Source organism: Achroia grisella, unplaced genomic scaffold, assembly GCF_030625045.1.
Source record: "Achroia grisella isolate CSIRO2021 unplaced genomic scaffold, CSIRO_AGI_Agris_v1 utg4646, whole genome shotgun sequence".
Lineage (NCBI taxonomy): Eukaryota > Metazoa > Arthropoda > Insecta > Lepidoptera > Pyralidae > Achroia > Achroia grisella.
In genome coordinates, this window is record NW_026712876.1 from 86207 (window position 1) to 108393 (window position 22187).

The 22187-nt window shown below is 32.8% G+C and overlaps 4 protein-coding genes across 4 annotated transcripts in view; 3 read left to right on the top strand and 1 right to left on the bottom strand.

Moving 5' to 3' along the window:
- Positions 1-1208: 1208 nt before the first annotated feature.
- LOC131845400 (protein mono-ADP-ribosyltransferase PARP16) lies at positions 1209-5700 on the top strand. Its single transcript, XM_059194462.1, has 7 exons — positions 1209-1459; positions 1665-1809; positions 2173-2328; positions 2470-2679; positions 3015-3195; positions 4556-4729; positions 5094-5700. Exons 1-7 carry the CDS (start codon positions 1293-1295, stop codon positions 5258-5260), a joined length of 1200 nt encoding a protein of 399 aa, XP_059050445.1. The 5' UTR covers positions 1209-1292; the 3' UTR covers positions 5261-5700.
- Positions 5669-10306, top strand: LOC131845409 (carboxylesterase 1C). The gene is made up of 11 exons (XM_059194473.1): positions 5669-5809; positions 6148-6240; positions 6324-6458; positions 6740-7067; positions 7641-7840; positions 7936-8104; positions 8204-8325; positions 8828-9059; positions 9151-9289; positions 9443-9624; positions 10160-10306. The coding sequence occupies exons 1-11, from the start codon at positions 5669-5671 to the stop codon at positions 10288-10290; spliced, it is 1872 nt and encodes a 623-aa protein (XP_059050456.1). The 3' UTR covers positions 10291-10306.
- A 4467-nt stretch (positions 10307-14773) lies between these two features.
- On the top strand, positions 14774-16464 carry LOC131845406 (splicing factor 3B subunit 6). Its single transcript, XM_059194470.1, has 3 exons — positions 14774-15052; positions 15577-15695; positions 16209-16464. The coding sequence occupies exons 1-3, from the start codon at positions 15023-15025 to the stop codon at positions 16438-16440; spliced, it is 381 nt and encodes a 126-aa protein (XP_059050453.1). The 5' UTR covers positions 14774-15022; the 3' UTR covers positions 16441-16464.
- Positions 16465-16950: 486 nt separating this feature from the next.
- LOC131845390 (tudor domain-containing protein 7) overlaps positions 16951-22187 on the bottom strand; it is a 35849-nt gene continuing 30612 nt past the window's right edge. Inside the window, exons 19-20 of the mRNA XM_059194446.1 lie at positions 19305-19465; positions 16951-19076 (exon numbers count right to left, since the gene is read on the bottom strand). Coding sequence (XP_059050429.1) covers positions 18844-19076; positions 19305-19465 — 394 coding nt within the window. The 3' untranslated portion in view covers positions 16951-18843. The remainder of the gene's footprint in view (positions 19077-19304; positions 19466-22187) is intronic.

The following is a 22187-nucleotide window of genomic DNA, read 5'->3' on the forward strand; positions in this document are numbered from 1 at the left end:
TATTTGTTCAATTATTGTTACTTCACACATTTACAATCTTCACCCTCCACTCTCTTCTGTTGACGTTTTGGAGCGTAGTCGAAGTCGTCCTTCCGTATAGATTTTGTACCTACTCTATGTTAACCGGGCACGGTGTCGCCATTCGAGAACCCTTCCTCCAAACGCCTGATATTTGTTTATTCACGCCAAAGGCTTTTAATAATTTATTTATTTAAACGTTTAATGCACAAATACAATTTATAAATATACATATATCGGTCCACCATTTAACAAACTGAAAAATGAATATAAGCGATACGATATCACTTCAGGCTTCGCTTTTGGGTTATACCAGTCACTAAAGAAAAGCAACACTCACTATGTGGATACCTAATTAGTTAAAGATTTTCGTTAAAATGTGACATACAGACAGACAGACAGACTTTTGCTTTTAAAATCTGAATATGAATTTTTTGTATGTACCTACTTATCTGTGGTAACGATTTACGCTGGCGTGGCACTAGTGGAGGATGATGGTACTAATAGACTTTACTTCGTACTCAATTTATGAAGTAAAGTCTATTAGCCCATCAGTTTGTAAAGTGTAAACGAAATGACACACTACACACTAGCTAATGCACAATACATATTACACAGTTTAAATATATAATAAGTTCATATTATTTATCAAATCAACGATTTTTTTATTTTATGCCTAATTACAATTGGTAGGTAACACTTTTTAATATTAACATCTTGGTTCTCAGGAATGAAATTAGATAAGACTGTGAAAGTTCAAGACATGTACCTCCACACCCTATAATTTCTCTGTCTTATCTTACACTTCAATAATCATACAAAATAAGAGGCGTACGCCTGAAATAAGTAAGACAGATGTATCTACCCACCCCGACGAATTTTTATAAAGTATACTGGTGTCTTCTCTAAACGAGCATAGTTATCCTTCGTAGTGTGCGAACAAGTATATGTGTGTACATTAAACAGTAAACATTTGTTCTTCAAATTTCTCTATTAGGTAGATACTGTATGCCCGCGTACGTAGATACCTAACAATTTTCTGACCCTGTCTGTGGTAAGTAATTATAAAACAGCCCGGGAAAAAATAATTTCTATATTATACAAAAACATAGACTACTACAATTACCTACCTCGCAGAAAAGTATTGACTTTGAAGTACATTTACTTTTTCATTTGTTTTAGAAATAAATTGTTTCTGACATTAATATATTTAACTCCCGTCTCTAAAATAAAATAATGCAATCATATTTTAAAGTATTCAAAATTAGATATGTATGTCATCATATGACAGAGCAATATTTGTAACAATGAGGATGGATGGTGAACCAGACGCGTCTTCTGATACAGCAACCAATTGTAATTTGCCCTCTGCTTCTGAAACGTTATCGGATGTCAATCAAGCCAAACTAGATTCATTAGAGAAGAAAGCTGTTCATTTAAGGTCAATATTTGCTATACCTGTAGCTATTTAGATTGTGTTTTCGTCGCATAGTAGGTACCTAAGGTCGTTACATTTTAATACGTTATTTGAAATCAACACCTATTATTATTAGCTAGTTATCCGTTTACATATAACTGATGCCTAAATCATTAAATAATGACACAAAGTTATTTTAACATATTTTTACTACATTGACTTATTTCAGATTGGTTTTGGAAAAAGATTTTAAGGCCGCTGATATAAAATGGAGTTTGTTTGTAGCAGCTGCTTTCAGTTTTCGCTATGAAAGCTGCCTCAAACCATTCCCGCCATCCTTTATTAAAAATGGCGTTAAAGATATGGATACTTTGGTAATACATAATATTTTCTTTTCCATTCCTTTTGAATTTTGTCCACCTGCCCTATATAGGAGAAGTATCTACCTATTATTACATTTTGGGCTATTATCCTGCTGATTCCGTAGGACCGTCATCGATGGATGTTCGGATATGTGATAGCATTAGTTGAGGTACGCTTAGAGAGTTCTAGCAGTTCTAGCTTACGAGTTTCTAAGTTGAGTTAAGAGCTAGAATAGGTACATACAATATGTGAATAAGCTCAATCAAACTTCACTCCACCTAGTTCCTATGTATATTAACAAGAACTACATAATGAAATATGTAGAATAAATAATTCCTATGACGATAGATAACCGTCTTGAATATTGTTTTCAGCTCAGTATTATTACTGATGTACCAGCATTAGACCTAGTCTTACAACATTTAGACAACCTTGAAACTTTGGGTAATATTACTGATATAATAGATTTGTTATTCTATGTATTGGTGAGATTAAAAGAGCCCAGTTTGAAAAGTATTCCTACAGAAGCGGTATGTAAAAAATGATTTTATTAGTAAAGTTATTAGTTAGTAATATGATTATGTATTCATCATAACTATACATATAACATTTTTTATTTTATTTTGTAGAATCCGATTCTTATGTTCTTATTTCATAAATTTATTTTTCAGTACGATAGTATTATAACAAATGCACGCGGTGATGTATCTGCCTCGCGACCTCAGTACATCTTTCAAGTAAACAGCTCGTGCAAGTCCACCATAGAAAATAAATGGAAAGCATGTGCAAAAAATCATGACACATTTTTTGCGTTCCATGGCAATCGTTTAGAAAATTTTTACACTATATTGAATTTTGGATTGCAGCAACATTTGAATAAGGTAATTTAATTGCCTCCAAATATTATGATACTAATATATCATGGTGTAACATCTACGAATACCTGTGTACTTTTAGTTGAGCTTGATATTTTTGTATGTAAGTGGTAATCATGGTAATCATCGTCTATATGCATTAACAGCAATACGAACATCACGTTATCATGTGACGCCCCTGTTCCTCAGGCGTTGCCATTTTAGAGAACTAAGATTTCATTACTGATTATCTCAATCTTCAATCACAACAAGTTGCTTGGCGAATAAGGTAGATGAAACTGAGGTGCCCAAAAAGAAGATATTTTGCAAAAACGACTTCGTAAAAATATGTTCATATACAGAATACGTTGCTGGGTAAAGGAGTTTATTTATCACCGGAATTAAATACGTCGCTACCCTTTAGCCACGGAGGCTTTGGATGGGGTGCAAGTTGCATTGGTGGCCACTTGTCATGTATAGCAATGTGCGAAGTAATTGACGCTCCTGAAGGAATCAATTACCAAAAACCCGTATCAAAAGAAGGTAAAATAAAAGCTTGCCCAATATGCTAGTTACAATACGGAAGGAAATAAACGAAAATATAAATGAACAGGAATTTATTAAAGTACTTAATGATTGTGACTAATTTCTTTAATAAATCCTATTTATTTACGTTTCTGTTTATTTACTGTTTTTGCCTATTAATATATTAGTCTAATATTCTACAAACTGAATGATTAGAAATGAGCCAATAAAGTTAAGATAGATGTAGAGAGCGGAACTTGTCTATATAATATAGTAAAACGGCTAGTGCCCACTGATCTAAGATACGACATGTGGAATATATTTCCTCATGTATTATTTGATAATGTCGTTTGTATGTTAGATAACATGTAGATTTATAAATCGCTTGTAAGTTGGGCTGTTAAAATGTACTTTAATTTCATTTTTTTATTATCTCCTATCTTCTGTTACTCCTGAAAAATATTACAAAGAGAAAAGGTACAAAGAATCGAAAAAAGCAAAACGTTCAATAATGTAGGGATAATATTGAAAAAACGAAATGAATAATAATATACTTTATAATATCAATAGCGCTTCCTAGTGTTAGTTAACATGAACTAGTAAATGAGTTTTCAACAAAGACGTAAATCGATATTTTACTCACTTTTCACTGCGTGTGTAATTTTATATGAGTATCATAATTTTCTGTTATTAACTTTGGGTTTATTAACTCTGTTTTATGTATTGAAAAATTATGTTATTACTAGCTATACCCGCTATTTCACCCGCGGTAAATTTCGATAAAAATACGTACGCCTATGTGTTATTCTGATGCATAAGCTATATAGTATGTATATATACTTTAGAGTATATAAATTTAAGGTAAGAATATACAAATCCATGTAAAGTATAATGCATGATTAAGAATATGTAATTAGTGTTTAATTTTTTTACTAGTAGCTAGTTCTGATTTATTTTTATTCCTAGTAAGGTCACAAATAGTAGGTAATAATTGTAACTACCCAAAAATCATCAAAATCATAATTTTTGCGTGATAGCGTAACAAACATTCATACTTACAAACTTTCGCGTTTATAATATTAATAAGATAAGTAATATATAACCTATATGTTTCTTATGCCGTATCCCGTACCATAGTTGTATAATAGTAGGTATGCCTACACTCATATTTTTTACGGATGATATTGGAATGATGCACTGGACTGCGATAACGGTTTACGCCGACGGGGCACCAGTAAAAAATGGCATGATTATGATGAAGTCAAGCCAGTTAGTTCATCGTAATGAATTCACCGGTAATAAATCATGATGATTTAATAACAATCTCCTCCCCCTCTACTATAGCAATGTTTGTGCCTATAATATACGCTTACTACAGGTGACGGCATATACGAGGACCAAAAAAACAAACTATTAGATGAAGGGGTTAATGGAGCAAGTACTACGCAATATATTGTTACGAATTGTGATTTAGTAAGGGTTCGTTATCTGCTAATATATGCCAAACCACCTGCATCTATGAGATTCCCTACCACAAGTTCAAATCGAAATGGTATGTTTACTGTACAACAATTTTATACAATAGTATTGTGAGTATAGTCCATAGCTACGTACGATAATCAATACTTCCGAAGTTCTGAAACAAGGGATTTATACTAATTTATCAAAACAAAAACTTTGGTAATTATTTTTGTAACCAGTGCCTACTTTTATTACATTTTGGAAATGGAATAATCACCCGCTTGCGCTAATGTCGCTAATCTATACAGAGACGGGGCATCTGTAGAGGATCTATTAATTCATTGTGGTGATTTCATTAGAAATTTACCACAATCGATTCAGGGAGGTAGAGTGAAGTGGGTGACGCGAAAATCGATTTTATTGTTGTCAAAAATTATTTTTTGCACATGTTCCAGCCGGCAGTCTCAGGCAATGGTTGTCAAGACACAAGTTATTTTCAATATTACTTGGATATGGTTTAATGCTGGCGACTATTGGTTTTGCAAATAATCAACCCGTTCATTACTATTATAAAATATTGCTGAAGAAATTAGATTTTGCATACAGTAACGTCAAAGTGTAATGTAGTTTTTGTAACCGATTATGTTAAAAACATTCTATACAATTTATCTGAAATTTTATGTTTTGTAAAAGTAAATTTAATTGGTTTAAATATATGTTATGAAATTTTCAAATTTTTATGACTGAAGTAATTACATCATGTTTTTAATCAAAAATATTTGTCATGTGGAATCCGTTGATTTTAGAACAATAGTCCCCATGGTTACGGTGCTCTCGTCATGGACTAGAGCGTAATCATTGTACGATCTAATTTTTATTGTGTCGAATGTTCATCGAAATATAATGGAAAAGCACCAGTTTCAACTCATAATAGTTCTGCGTACTAGTGTCGTGTGTTGTGAATTTTCTCTTAGTGAACGAAAATCTATACGATTTAAGAAACTCCTATGTATTTAAAATAATTTAGAACATGGGTTTTATAATAATTACACATGAAACTAGTATTCCATATTTAATAAAAAATATTATTATAGTATGGTGGACTTTAATTATAACATACGTATTAACTCAAGATCCTGTCGCAATTGTACCACAAGGCCGAATTGTTGGGGTAAGAATGTCTATGACTATCTTGTTATAAAAAATATAATAATAATAAATAACCCTGGACAATTAACACAGCGCCATCAAGTCCCACAGTAAGCAGAGCTTGTCTTAAGGATACTAAACAACTGATATAAATAGTTAGATAATTTTGTAAATACATACATAATATACATAGATAACACCCAGACCGATATAAACAATCCTACTCAGGAATACAAATTCTTACACCGTGCGAAGAATCGAACCCGCAACCATCGGAAGTAAAGCAGTGTGCTAAATCGCTAGACCTCCGAGGTCGTCAAATATAAGTACAACTAGGTACTTGAAACATAATATTTTCAGATTAAGGTATACGCAGAAGGTGCGGTGGCACCTGTTGAAATATTTTTTGGAGTCCCATATGCCACTGCGCCTACAGGGAGGTACCGGTTTTCTGTAAGTCTACGATAATATTACTCAGAAAATCATATAAAGTAATAAAAATAATAATGTTAATAATTGTGACATTGTACTTGTAGGCTCCAGAGCGACATAATGGGTGGAGAAGAACATTTTTTGCACATCGTATTCCTCCACATTGTCCTCAATTTGGTGATAATGAAAATGATAACTATAGCGAAGACTGTCTTTTCTTAAATATATGGACACCACGGGTTAGACTATTTATTATTAACTATTAAATACTACTCAAATTGCTGATATGAAATTTTTACACATTGCCACCATTGTATCATAATGCAGAACCAGCTCAGCTCAACAGCTGATATAGAGAAGTGGTAACTTCTTTCTATCAGCCGTTTATCCAATTTCTCTATTTTTAACACAATATCATATACCACACTGTCCATTATTTTATTTTTCATTTTGTTATAACTAAATAACCATAAATAATTGATTGCTGGCTATGATTCTAGAATAAAATATTTTCAGGTAGCGTGTAGATGGCAAGTCCCTGCCCGTAGTAGTTATATTATATAGCGAATCATGGATAAAAGGAGGAATCGCATTGCCTTGTCAAGAACTAGCAGCAGAGGGCTTTGTCGTCGTTACGGTTGCTTATCGGTTACATTTATTAAGTTTCTTTACATTGGGGTCTAAATCAGCCCGCGGTAACCTCGCTCTTTTGGATCAGTATTTGGCTTTACTATGGATACACGACAACATTGCAGCGTTCGGTGGTGACCCAACTGCGGTTACACTTCTTGGACATTCCGCTGGTGCCGACAGTGTTCTCCATCATATTGCTTCTCCTCGTACACTAGGTAAATATTATTTTATCTAAAACAAATGTTTATATTACGTCGTTTTATTTCAATGACAATTCTAAGAGTCTGTATAAAAAAAACTGTTAGGAATATTTGGGAGTTTATTTAAATATTATATTAAATATATTGTTACGTAATCCTAAAATAAAGCAGTACCAATTCGGTGATATCTGTACTCATCTACCTATAGTCCGCGAGCTAGAAGCTAATTTCGCCAACATTTTCCCCTCGGCCGAAATTTTCGAAACGATTAAGGTAGTTGTATAATAAAGTCTAATGCAAGTTAACTGAGATTTCGAGGGTGGGTCAAAAACATTTCTTACATATAAAATAGACCTTACGCTTTAACATTAATTTAAATTCTTATTTACGAATTTTAATGGGTTGTTTTATAATCACTAGATGGCGTTATTATAATCATTTAACAAAATTTTAAAGGTTTTTTCATTTTTCATAGATATACGTATATCTAAACCTTTATAATTTTGATTTGCAAAGAATCTAGGATTACCATAAAATCTTCTACATCTATTTATGTATGAATTAAATACTTTATTTAATTTTCAACAGGTTTGTTTAAAAGAGCTATAATAATGTCGCCACGAGATCCTTGGAAAATAGTGGACGAAGGATATAACTTAGATGCTAAAGACGCTATACGAATATCTCGAGAATTAGCACATCGCTTGGGATGTGCTAGTACTATAGATCAAGAAATATTAAATTGTATGCGAACTCTTTCCATAATGGACATTATGACTCTATATTCTGTAAGTTTTATACTATTTATATATTATCATGTACCCTACTTATTTTGTTTACAAAATGTAAAATGTTCCATATTATTATTTATTAACATTATTAGAATTCCAGTTGGAGCAAATATATGCAACCAGTATCTGATCACTTCTTGCCAGAATCTGAACAATATTTACCGACGTCACTGCCAGCAGCTCTGTCGGGTGTTAAACAGTCCATCATGGAACTCGACCTACTTTTGGGAGCTACTGACCTTGAGTTTATAAACTATAATGGTTTGTATTGCGTGGCCGGTGAAAATTTTATCGAGGTTATAGATTGGTAAATTGAAAACGTAACTAATCTAACTATGTATCTGCGCTATTCTATTGCAGATGAAAATTATGGACAACTATTACGATTAAACACATCGCAAATATCTAACTACATAGATGAATATGCTATACCGGATATATTACGGAGATTTTCATTACATCAAACGGAAGCAATACCGATGGTATAATTTTAAATGTATCTATTTATAATAACATGTTATCTATTAGCATTGAAGTCACTTTTATGTACTATGCGATGCATCGTATTTGTAAATAATACGTTTTTTGTTTATTAGAATACCTACTCTAATAAACAAAAAACGACCTATAGGTACCTACCTAAGTACAGTTCATTTTTATTTTTTGTTTTAATACGTGCTTTGTTATATATGTGCGTTTGATTAAATGATATGTATTTACAGTAAGTGAAATGACAAAACCCTGTTTAGGAACATGATTATTATTATGAATACTATGGCACCTGTGGTTGAAAGTCCCTATCTACCACATAGACATGATGGATGAGGACCCTACCTGAGGATTAATAAGACTGATCTGATTTGATTAAAGTTCAAATCAAAATTATAGCACTGTTTCTGCCCGTATATACTTACTATTTAATAATAGTGCAGTAATTAAAATTATTAGTATTTATTAAATAATAGGGAAATAATTGACTTTTAGTTGACACACGCAATTCGTTGGGAATATTGGGAAAAGAACATTAAAAAAGAGATTGCAATGGATTCTCATAAAGCGATAGAAAGTTTAGCTCGAATAGAGACTTCATCTAAATGGGACGCAGGAAATGCATTGATCGCCGCAAGACTAGCTCGACGCGTATCACGCCTCTACGCATACCGATATTCACAACCGTCGGACATTGATATGCAAGGTCGGCAACTGAATTTCACAGGTACACTTTATCCTATAAACCGCAGTGTAAGATGGTCCATGGTGATGGTACCTAATTAATGTAATAACACTATTTATTTAATTTCCTTCAGGTGCTATCTATGGCGCAGATTTAATTACGCTTTTAGGTGATGCTTTAATGCTCCAAATAGGTCGTCGCCGTAGTACATCAGACGAAAAACGAATCTCGTCAATATTTCGACAATACATTGGAAACTTCATTAAATATGGGTAAGGCTAATTATAACCGGCAATAAAAAAAATAAAAAACAATAATATTTTTTTACTACGTGTAACTATTTTTACCGCTGACAGACAATTTGAATATTACAAATATTAACCCTATACAGCAAAGCAAAATTACATAAATGAATTTATATATAGATCTCCAGGAATAGAAAACGAATGGAAACGTTACAAAGTCGGTGATGCACAGATTTACGACATACATCAAATTGACAAATACAACGCTAATAAAGATGGGATCTTCTGGTTGCAATATTTGCCACAACTTTATAATCTTCGCTCGATCTCTGAACACACAGAACAGTTAACATCAGAAAGAGGTTTGTAAGAAACATAATAACGCACATACATAAGTATATCTACATAGCGTTTGCATGCCTGGACCGATCAGCCAATTCTTTTTTTGTTGCTTGTTTGTTATTATCAGAAGGTTTTTATGAGAAAAAAACTAAAGAAAGTTGCGCGGACTATAGAAAAGTTAATATTGTCGTTAAGTTTTCTTTAATGTTTGACTACTGTATAGATAGATACCCAGAGTCAATATTCATAGTTAGAACAGGGCAAGGTCTGTCGAGTCAACTAACTAACATTTGGGAGTCAATATTATCCAGGAGTAGCATAATTAGGTGCTTATCCTTTCTGTTACTACAAAACGAGGATTACGAAACTTTGTTGTAATTTGTACATTATTTTAAATTTTTACATAAGTTTGCCGAAATACAATACCTAATATATAATTTAGAATGCGTAGTTGAACGTACATACCCACTTACTTAAAATAAATCATGTCATACATATATATAAATATAAATATATATATATATATATAATATCTGTAAATTCTTTGCTTTTTAGGTGAAACCAGATTGCGTGGAGGTGTCTTCGCTATGTGTGGCGTTTCCGTGGTCTTGCTTATATTATTATGCGTGTGTGTCATTTTATTGCGGAAGGAACGTATACAACATTCTTCCATTAATGATGAATGACGAAACCCATCGTTGATCAGCAATATTTTATTTCAATTATTCTTATAGCATATTCCTATTTACTGTACAAATAAAAAGCCGAATATCTAAATTTTTTTTATAAGTATCCATTTCTATACTTTATATTTTTATATACATATTTCCAATCAAAAGGTACTAATTACAATAATTTACAGTATTTACAAAACCATTTTAAAAACTTTATGAAAACTCAGATCTTCATGTTTCTTTTCATTACAACAGAACTTTGTACAAAATTTTAAAAAGACGGAACCTGTTACCTTCTGAGTAACAATCGATTATTAATAATGATATCAATAAAAACAATCGACTAATTATTAACAATTAATCTTTAATACATATAATCGATTTAAAAATCCTTTTTTCTTAGACAGCAGGCGTTCTTGTTGATTTTAAATAACTAGATGTTGTGTAAACAAGTTCATGAATACAAAAAGCTTTGTATTAATTAACAGTCTGCCTGTTCTCAAATATTTGAATTTAACAAACAATTATTTTAAATAAGGCTGTGTAATAAATAGTAGTCTCTCGCCTCTAAGGAGAGACTCGTCATTAGCAGTAGAACAATAATGATAAAAAAATATTTTTCACATTCACATCCGACTTATTTTTGAAAGAAATGTACTGAAGTTGTAATATTTACTTTAAATTCCTGTCAGTAACTATTTAGAAAATCATCATCATTACCTTATTTTATTGTTTATTTTATCCCATTAAATGCGGTAGGCGCAGTATGTCATTCTTTTCCACTGATCTCTATCGGCCGTTAAATACATCATACATCAAATTCTTAATTTATGAAACTCAGTTTTTTCATATATTGCCTGTAACAGTATTATAACATGCGCTGCTCATGATGCGGATGTATGTATATATGTAGGATGATAGAACCTACAAAACTGTCTGGAAATTTAAGAAACACAGTCTAATAGTTCTCTCAATAATATATATAAATTTCGGCTTTATTAAAATAACGTAAGTTTATTTATAAAATAATATATTTAGGGGGGTCCGGCGGGGGGTTGGAACCATACTAAGTGTCTGGCAATGAGCAGCACATGTTATAATACTGTTACGATCAATATGTGAAAAAATGGAGCATCTTAAAATAACGAATTTGATATGAAATTGTATACACCGTTGTTACCCAATATACGGTTTAAATGAGTCTAGTAGGATGAAGAACCAAGAAAACTCTCTGGCAATTTAGAAAACTCAGTTTAATTGTTCTCTCAATAATATATATAAAGTTCAGCTTTATTAAAATGACGTAAGTTTATTTATGAAATAGTATAGTTGGGGGGGGGGGGGGGGGGGGCCGGCGGGGTGTTGGAACCACACTAAGGGTCTGGCAATGAGCAGAGCAAGTTATAATACTGTTACGAGTAATATGTGAAAAAATGGAGCATCTTAAAATAACGAATTTGATATGAAATTGTACACACCGTTGTTACCCAATATACGGTTTCAATGAGTCTGGTAGGATAAGGAACCAAGAAAACTGTCTGGCAATTTAGGAAACTCAGTTTAATAGTTCTCTTAATAATATATATAAAGTTCAGCTTTATTAAAATTACGTAAGTTTATAAAATAGTATAGTTTAGGGGGTCCGGCGGGGTATTGGAACCACACTAAGGGTCTGACAATGAGCAGAGCAGGTGTTAATACTGTTTGTGAAAAAATGGAGCATCTTAAAATAACGAATTTGATATGAAATTCACCGTTGTTGTGAAGGATGGAGATCAAGATGACGAGCAAAAAGTAAAACGGCACCGTTGTAGTTGTAGAATATTTTTTGTATTAAATTGACTTATGTCATATAAAAACAATATAATATTATAAAAAAACATAAACAATAAAAAAGATATAAAAATAGTTTGCAACATCGTCCCACCCGTGTAGCACTTTGCTACACAATTGTGTCTTCGTGCAATAGGGCCAGTTTGCGCACGGGTCTCCTCAGCATGCCCCCTTTGGTGGCCACATCTGCTACTCGCACGACTCCATCTTTGCCTGGGAAGACCCTGGTTACTCTTCCCATAGGCCATACTCCTCATGGTAAATCAGGATCGACTAGTAAGACGATGTCGTCAACTTTAAAATTCTTGAACACGCCTCCTTGCTGTTTTTTAGGTTTTAGAGTCGGTAAATACTCTCTAAGCCAACGGTTCCAGAAGTGTTCGGATAGGCAAAGTGATTTTTGCCACTCCTTCCTTAATGAAAATACTCCATCATCTAGCCTCAAGGGTAATTGTTGATTGGATGAAGTACCGATTAAAAAATGAAACGGCGGAAGGCTCTGACATTCTTCGTTTTGTGTGACGTATGTTAAAGGCCTGGAATTGACTAGAGCCTCCGCTTCTAACAAGAAAGTATGAAGAACTTCCTCTTTTGGTGCTCTCTCCTTTAAAGTTGTCAGGAGATCGTTTTTGACAGTCCGTACTAAACGCTCCCAGCAACGGCGATGCAGGTAGTATGAATTTCCATTCACAATGGTTAGCGGCAGCGAAGTCTTGTACGGACTGGTTATGGAACTCGGCTAATTGGCGATTCGCTACCACAAAGGACGTTCCATTATCAGATGTCATTATTTTCGGTACTCCTCTGCGTGCTATAAAGCGACTTAAACTGGCAATGGCAGAATCAGATGACAGATTAGCGACGATTTCCAGATGAACGAGTGTCATACATGTAAATAAGGCAATCCAGCGTTTCTCTCTGCGGCGACCAATTGTGACTTCCACCGGACCGAAGTAGTCTAAACCGACGTTTGTAAAAGGACGTGAATGGTGATCAAAACGCATTTCTGGTAGGTTATCTGTTGGAGGAATCTGAGGGTTAGCCTTGCGTTTCACACAAAACATGCATCTTTTGGCGATCGAACGGACTTCACTGCGGCAACGAAAAATCCAGAACCGTTGTTTTAACTCGTTGCAAACCAACTCGTTGAAAGTGTGGGCGGCTTTGACATGGTAGTGACGAATAAGAAGACGTACAGCTGGATGACGACCATCGAGTATAATAGGGGATACAACGTCACAATCAACGTTTTTTAGGCGCTTGATATGGCTATCCAACCTGAGATCCTCTTCGTCAAGTACAGGAGACAAAGAAAATAGTTTGCTCGATTTAGGCAGAGGTTTGGAGGTCGATCTTGTTTGGAACACAAACTGTCTAACTTCGAAATACCCATAGCATCTAAACGAAAATAATCTTTAATGAGATCCTCAATAACTAAATCACTACGACTGCTATCGTTGAAAACGGTGTAATTTATAAAATTAATTGGTTTAGTCCACCTAGTTGACTTACCATACAAAACCCAACCTAAAGCAGTACTGCAGTACCCAACCTAAAACAGCAGCTAATGGTTGGTTCTTAGAACCTTCCCTAACTTCACGACTTACTGTCAAATACCAGAGTTCAGCACCAATAAGAATTTTAGGAGTTGCATCTACAAGTGTAAGTTCACTGCTCAAATCTCGAAGATGACCGTGTTGTAATATATCGTTTCGATTGACAGTTTGGGTGAACAATGAAAGTGAGTCGATAGCTTTGGCGTTAGTGACAGAAAACATCTTAGAACAGTTTTTACCTTTTATTGAAAAACTTACATGCTGGACATGGTTATATGTAGACATTCCGGCGACGCCGTCAACCTTAATTGAATCCTTTGGCCCTGTGACACCTCAGAATCGATTAAAGTCGCCGTTGAACCGTCATCAAGTAAGGCGTATGTAGCATATTTTCCGTTAGGCCCGCTTACTTCTACCGGAACGATTTTTAAAAATATTTGATTATGTTGCAATGTGCTGCTGTTGTGAGAATAAGTGTTAGTAACCATGACGTTACTTTTCTGATCAGTTATAGGCAATTAAACTACTGTGGTTTAAAAAAGAGTTAGCATCTAAAAAGTTTGAAAAAGCAAGAGCCAATCTGTTTCTTCTTATTCTTTTGAGGCTGCCATTCACAACATTATAAATCCTATTTGTATGTAAAAACCGACCAAATGCGATGGGGTGTAATGTTACATTATCTGTAGGATTTGTTTCATTTTTTAACATGAACTACAAAAGGTGCTACATCTTCAGTATTGTACAAAGTCCTATTTACAGAAGTGGATGAAAGAGTGTTTTTTTTTTGGATGTATTATTTGTTGGACATAAAACTCCTTTGTTATATTGACATATATTATTTGTATATAAAAAGAGAAAACATAAAATATAAATAAAAAAGACGACTGCGAATAAAATGGTGTTTCCTTATTTGCCCTCTGTTGTGTTGTGTGTTTCCCGCGCTTTTCGAGTTATGATGACTTATGTGTATATTTGTTAAGATGGGCTAAAAAGGACTTGTATCCAGAGCCGTAAAACATATTAATAAAAAAACGTTATAGTCATAGACATTCTAGAGTTAAGGTCTAGCCTTAGTGATCTGTGGTATTACTGATTTGTAAATGCGTTTTTGTAGTGTCCTGTGGTATTGAAAGCGCCATTTGGTATATTTACTTTACTCTTTGGATAGTGCATTCAAAGAGTAAACGCATTCTATTTTGTTTTATTTATTATTATATTGATGAATAAGTTAATGAATCTTCAAGTAAAATACTACGCAGTACAACAATTTTATTATTGTCTAATTCAATTACCAGCATACTTTAATACTTTCTCAAAAAAAAAAATTGTATACAGATTTTTTCTAAACAAGAACAATGGCATTAGCTCTTCAGAGACGCGCAAATGTAAGTACTACTTGTATAAAATACACACTTGAAACTAATTGTGGACAATAGTATACCTTAGCTTGTGATTTTAGTTTGGTATTACAATGTTTGCAGTTGACCAACTCTTTACAAGAGAAACAGTCAAGGGAACATTGCTTTACTAGATACTGCATTTATGATAAACCTATTGGTGCAATACCTATAATTCTCAATCTTATTTGTCATGAATACCTCTCCTGTACACTACTAATCCTATCAACAGAATGGATAGCATTTCACTAGACATTATAAAATTGTGCAATGTGATGTATTATATATTGAAATACACAAAATAATTATTATAGTATGTTTTAAAATTGGACCAACTGAGAGCAAAAATTATTATACTGTTTTATATTTTGCAATACAATCACAATTACATTTTCACTATTTTAAGTTTCAATACTGGGTACTGCAATACAAATGACGAACAATATGATCTGATAAGTAAATTTTAAACATGGAATTTAATCTCTACAATATATATTTTTAATGATTCCTAGGTGCGTCTACCACCAGAAGTGAATAGAATTTTGTATGTACGAAACCTGCCATACAAAATATCAGCAGAAGAAATGTATGATATATTTGGAAAATATGGAGCTATAAGACAGATTCGAGTGTAAGTGTTATTTTTAATCAACTTGTACCAGGTTTAACATTGGTTATTCTATTCTATTTGCATTTAATTTTTTTTTATTTTATTTGAGAGAAATAGTCTAATTGTTTTAATTCCTCTGCTATATTTGAAATGCACATTCAACTAAGATGTATTTTTAATAAAGAGCAGTAGTCACTTAGTAAATTAAAATAATAACAGATGATAGAGGCTATGACTCTGTCTGTCTGTAGAATGCATATAAAATCTATATTATAAAGTAAATTCTACAACACAGACAGATCAAAACATTAGATACCTCTTTGATTTTATTATATCACTAGTTGATACCCACTGAATTGGATCAGTCTTGTAATATAACTATTACAACATTATTTTCATACATTCATCATTTACTAGAAATGTTCTTTTGGTGAAATATAGTGAAAAGTTATTTGTTCCTCTTATATATATAAATCTCATAAATTAATGTTTCCATGATTTATCCATGTTCTATATTGATTACTTATATTTCAGAGGTAATACCCCAGAAACAAGAGGGACAGCATTTGTTGTTTACGAAGATATATTTGATGCAAAAAATGCATGTGACCATTTATCTGGTTTCAATGTTTGTAATAGATATTTAGTTGTTTTATACTACAGATCCAATAAAGCTTTCAAGGGAATTGATATTGAAAAGAAACAAGAAGAAATAGACACATTGAAAAAGAAATATGGTATATCCACTGATGATCTCCGCAAATAGGTTAATATAAAGTTTTAAGAAATAAAACATCTTTTACTATGCACAACCTGAACCTGCATAAAATAATCTGTTACTGCTGAGTTAAGTGAGTGAGCACTCGAAAAGTTTTGTTTGCCAAATAGGTTTTTGTTATAGTTAGATATTTGAGTACTAGCTACCCACCCCGGCTTCACACGGGTGTAGATGTTTGGATTACATACATATAACCTTCCTTTTGAATCACTCAATCTATTAAAAAAACCGCTTCAAACTGCTTTAATGGATTTTAAAGTAGTTTTTTTTTAACATTTAAGCATACTTAGGGACAGACAGCGACTTTGTTTTATACTATGTAATAGTTATGATATGAAATATGTGGGCTTACGGATTTTTTTTATTTGGTGAGTCAGTGAGTCGAGAATGGAGCCACTCGGTGTGATGGGCATTAAAGTCTTCTAGTATCTCTAAACTCGAGGGCAAAAAATAAAAAGACTTTTAATGTAGAAATATTATATAATAATAAAGACTAGGGTCATTAGGAGTCACTTGAACATGGCTCATTTGACCCCGAGTTTTTTGGCTCAAATGACCCCTTACCAGAATTACACTTAATATGTTAAATAACTAAATATCGATTGTAAATAATATATTTTTAAAATATAAGCATTAACATTAACTATGTTGACATCAAAATACACTTACTTGATAGCCGTATGATGAAATTCGGAATTTTTAAACCAAAATTTAGTGAAACAATGTTTTTTTACTTTAAGGGCCAAACTAGCAACTTTACGCTCGTACACTTAAACCAAACAGCGACCGACAATTAAAGCAACAGTAGTTTGGGTATCGCACCCCTCTGCTTCCTCTAATATCAACCGCTCGTAGATATCATGCACCATGTGTGAGATACTATAGGTGGCGCACTAGACCCCGTGTCTCAACAGACCCCGCTCTGCCCTACTGTGACGTAATTTATAAATACGTTTCGGTATCTTTGATAAATGTTCTACATCTATTGTTACGACTTGCCTACTAAATTTACAACATCAGCTAAATTGTCATTTTGGTGTCGAAAACATAGAAGTATATATATACCTATGTGGGTCTATTATGCGAAGAATACAGATGAGTGTCCACGTTCCTTATAGCATATATAGTATGCACCTATAGAAAGGAATGGTGAACTAACGGTTTATGCTGTCGTGGCGCCAGTGGAGGACGATAGATTAGCATGAGGTCAGGTCAGTTGGCCCATCATGGTAAATTCACCATATTTTTTTTCAGGATGGTTTCCAGGGGGAACTACGTAGAGGTTAATCTGACATTTTATATTGCTAGCAATTGGGATATTAGTGTACATTACTAACAATCTCCTTTTCTCACTTTACAGTAATCTTGGCGCTACCAATACCGTCTTACATTGTGTTGGGTAGTTGTATTATTTGACAATGTAATTACTTTACTTCCAAAATACGAGAACCGATTTCAATCAAATGTTTTAAATAAAGTTTCTGGATTATATTTATTCTTTATTATGTGCTTACAAGAAATAACGTTATATACTGTATATATAGTATTTAGAAAGTAATGTTTTAGAAAAACTAAACTATGAGTGTACATTGATTAAACTTTCACATGGAATTGAAATACTAATTAGGTACATGCAATCGATGTTATTTGATACTATCTGAAGGTGTCAGTACAATAGTTTTTAAATATTACTTACAGACGTATTACAAGTTAATGACTTCAAAAATCTGATACTTAATAATTTTGTTAAAACATGATGTTCTTTATATACTTTATTAAATATAGAATGGAATAGAAAATCTTTTCTTAATCACAACCTTTACTGTAATATAGAGTAGATATATCACAGGAAAGTTTGAATATAGATTTATATAGAGTTTCGACACGAGTGTAATTACTATTTTTGTTTAGATACTTTGGTAAGTTTTATCACAATGGAAAACTGCAATCACTAGTTAGCTCAATATAATAAAATATTTTTTATTATTCTGGTTAATGTTTTTTTATAATCACATAGGTAATAGCGACAATGACAACAATTACGGAACTCCAAGAAGAGGCACCTCGAATAGATTACGTTAAAAACTTAATAAAGTAAGTTATTATGAAATTGAATTCAAGTTATCGCGCTTTCTATGCACCTTGTTTGAAGGATGTTATAATGAAAAGAATCAACTAGTCCTAATCTATATTATTGAGAAAGGTACTTACACACTTTACATAGTACATCAACAGTATATCAGTTTGTAACTGTTATATCACTATTGCTATAAATATAATAACATAACAAGAAACCTACGGACATATACTTATTTTTGTGATTTATTATTTTTTAAATAACCAACGAAAATAAGCAATATAATAAATAGAACAATATAAAATGGATAACATTTATGAAGCAGATGATTCAAGACGTGCTCTGCCTTCGGCGACTAATTGTTTGTTGAGATATATATCCTCATCTGTGGAAGTATCTATAAGGTCAAGAGTAAGTAATGGCTCTGTGGCATTTAAAGGATCTTTGCCAACATCCTTACAGATACCTACAAATTGTTGCTCAACACATAATTCTTGGAATCTAATACAGTCTTCTACAGCCCAATCATGATGGAGAGGCGACACATCTGAAATATATTATATTTTAATAAATTATGTATTCAGAGATTTTATTTCCAGGGAAACTTCTACAATTGTGATAATGTTAACATTATCACAATTGTAATTACAATAGTAGTTCATAAAGAACACATGAATAATATTTTTAATTTGATTTATCGAACTGTCCATAATTTCTATGGTTAGGAACAATATATTATATTCGAATATTCTAGACAATAATATAGTAAACTTACCATAAAGTCGTGCTTTAATGGCTTGGGGTGGTAACGACCGCGCTAGAGGAGCCCCCGCAGGCACCGGTCGTAATGCTTTATTTGGAAACAAATCCAGATCTCCATAATCACAGAAATAAACAGTCACCATTTCAGGCGACACTGTACCAGCTATCGTCACTCTGCAAAAGCATAATAATGTACATAAATTCCCGGGTACAGCTAGTATATATATATATATATATATATATATACTAGCTGTACCCGCGACTTCGTCGGCGTGGAATTATACTTAAATAAAAATAGCCTAAGTTACTACTTATTACATTAGCTACATGCCAAAAAAAGTCCCGTCAAAATCGGCCCAGCCACTTTAGAGATTAGCCGGAACAACAGACAGACAGACAGACAACAATTTAAAAAAATATTATTTTGGTGTATGTACCGTATTTATATTCAATATTACAACCAGACACTCCAATTTTATTTATATGTATAGATGACGATACATCCATACAACCTTGCACCTACCTTTTCAACCACCTTCAACCCTTTATCACATTAAAAAGCAACCTATGTCCTTTCTCAGAATAGAATAGAATAGAAAATCATTTATTCAAATAAACTTAATTTAAACACTTTTGAATAGTCAACATTTATTTAGTTAGTGTTATTAATTTATATGGCAAAACAATGTTTGCCGGGACAGCGAGTAATTTATAAATTTCAATGTAAATTTGAATATTGAACACAAAGGTACCTAATTTATAATCATTATTTAAAGATAAAAAAAGAAAGCAATAAAAATGTAACAAAATATTTTGAATTAAGATAAGAAAAGATTAGAAGAACCGTTCGGTGTAATTGTAAAATATATAATCAATCATAAAAAATGGAAATCAATTTTTAAATAAAGTCGTCGAGACACATCCTATAACTACAGCCCGCTCGCGCAAATTGATCCCGCGCGACAGACAACTTTTGTGATATCACAGATAACATAATATTACATACAGATACCCCATCCCATACAAGAAAATGGTTCCTTCCTAACTCGGGCTATTCTTCGGGCTATTTTATTTCGCCACCGTAGCCGCTAGATGTCGCTAGATCTGAAGCAGTTCGGATTACTAGTGGGTGCTTAGTAACAAAGCATGAAAATAGATGGCAGTGAATTCAGTCTACATGACATCTGTTTTGCAAAGATATGTATATAATAGATATGTAGGTAACTGTATCGTGTACCTCATTAGGGACGATTCAAGATTCAATGTAAATGTGTAGGTATAATATCGTTAGCCGACACTCTGCAGATATGGCTTATGTGCCAATGTATATACCTATTGTGTTATGGTTTATTTTACATTCCATGCCTATTTTTTTTATATGTTGTAACGCGTCTGCGCTATACGTATAGCCTGATTTTGATACGTTTATACTCGTACGTATCAAAATCGGGCTATACGATTTTTTATTTCAATCGTTATATGTATGAGACTGATTTTAGCTACAATTAATTTACTGGTATATACCTCATGTATTCTACGATGTACCCCTCTTTTACCTAATGAGAATTCCGCTATATCTTATATATAAATTTTGTATCACAGTGTTAGTTGCCATATTTCTCCCACATTTTGATGAAATTTGATATGTATACTTCCCAGGTCTGAGGTAGGGTTGTTATCTATTTTTTATACCCCTAAGTCATAGGGGTGGCCTACCCCGAAAAAATATTTTTTTGTATTATGGACAATTTTTTATTTATTTATAATGTTACATTGAAAATACATACACGCCTAAATTTTCACCCGTCTTTCACCAACCGCTATTTTTAATAGCGATATTCTTACAAATATTATAAATGCTAAAGTAACTCAGTCTGTCTGTTTGTCTCGCTTTCACGCCAAAACTACTGAACTGATTTAATTGAAATTTGGTAGACAGATAATGTAGACCCTGAGAAAGGCTACTTTTTAATGCGAAAAAGTATTGAAAGGGGAAATGAAAGGCTATATGAGGATATCGTAATTTTTAAAGTCAGATCTTGTAAGATTAAGTGAACAGGGTCGGTCTAGGTTTTTCATTATTAGAAATGTGTAACGGGGTAACACGTTATTTAGTGCGAAATTGTGTATATTACAATAAAATTTAACGAGAAAATATTATAATGATATCACTGGGACACTCATTGCCTTACTACTATATCGTCCGTTAGTCGCGAACTTTCTGGAAACACGAGAGGCGCTATCCTATTGGTCGGTCGGCGCGGTTACCGCGCGTAGATGAGTAGATGAAGTACTTAGACGAGTCTCACGGCGCCGCAGCGTAAGTACTTACTATACATACGTAGTATACATATGGGTATTACAAATGTTTTTATTACTAGTAATATTACTCTGTTATCTAAGCAAGTAATGTGTGCTTATTTTGAACTTGATAACATTCTGAATTACTCGTATATCTTTCAATATCTTTAGCGGTATAAACCAGGTTATGTACTACTACTAGTATTGTTAGTGAGGGATAAAGTTGATGAACAAAAATAAAACAATATTCGTATTAAAAATATATTCATCTAATATTTTTGGCATTATTTTTAAGTTTCTTCCAAATATAAGGGGTCTGACATGGGGTGTTATGTACCTACATTAAAAAATACTTTTTGAAATGTATGAAAGAAACGTATTGTATGAAATTTTTGAAATGTGTGAAATGTATGCACCTACATTAAAAGATAATTTTTGAAATGTATGAAAGAAATGTATTGTATGAAATTTTTGAAATGTATGAAATGTAAGGACCTACATTAAAAGATAATTTTTGACATGTATGAAATGTATGAAAGAAATGTATGTACCTACATAAAAAGTTCATTTTTGAAATGTATGAAATGTATGAAAG

Bases quoted from the DNA above. Each gene is read 5' to 3' on its own strand.
- LOC131845409 (XM_059194473.1), top strand. From the start codon at position 5,669: ATGGGTTTTATAATAATTACACATGAAACTAGTATTCCATATTTAATA. The intron at 6,241-6,323 runs GTAAGTCTACGA...TTGTACTTGTAG, and splicing joins CAGGGAGGTACCGGTTTTCT to GCTCCAGAGCGACATAATGG. The intron at 7,841-7,935 runs GTAAGTTTTATA...TAACATTATTAG, and splicing joins ACATTATGACTCTATATTCT to AATTCCAGTTGGAGCAAATA.
- LOC131845406 (XM_059194470.1), top strand. From the start codon at position 15,023: ATGGCATTAGCTCTTCAGAGACGCGCAAAT. The intron at 15,053-15,576 runs GTAAGTACTACT...AATGATTCCTAG, and splicing joins CTCTTCAGAGACGCGCAAAT to GTGCGTCTACCACCAGAAGT. The intron at 15,696-16,208 runs GTAAGTGTTATT...CTTATATTTCAG, and splicing joins GCTATAAGACAGATTCGAGT to AGGTAATACCCCAGAAACAA.
- LOC131845400 (XM_059194462.1), top strand. From the start codon at position 1,293: ATGTCATCATATGACAGAGCAATATTTGTAACAATGAGGATGGATGGT. The intron at 1,810-2,172 runs GTAATACATAAT...TATTGTTTTCAG, and splicing joins TTAAAGATATGGATACTTTG to CTCAGTATTATTACTGATGT. The intron at 3,196-4,555 runs GTAAAATAAAAG...CGCTTACTACAG, and splicing joins AAAACCCGTATCAAAAGAAG to GTGACGGCATATACGAGGAC.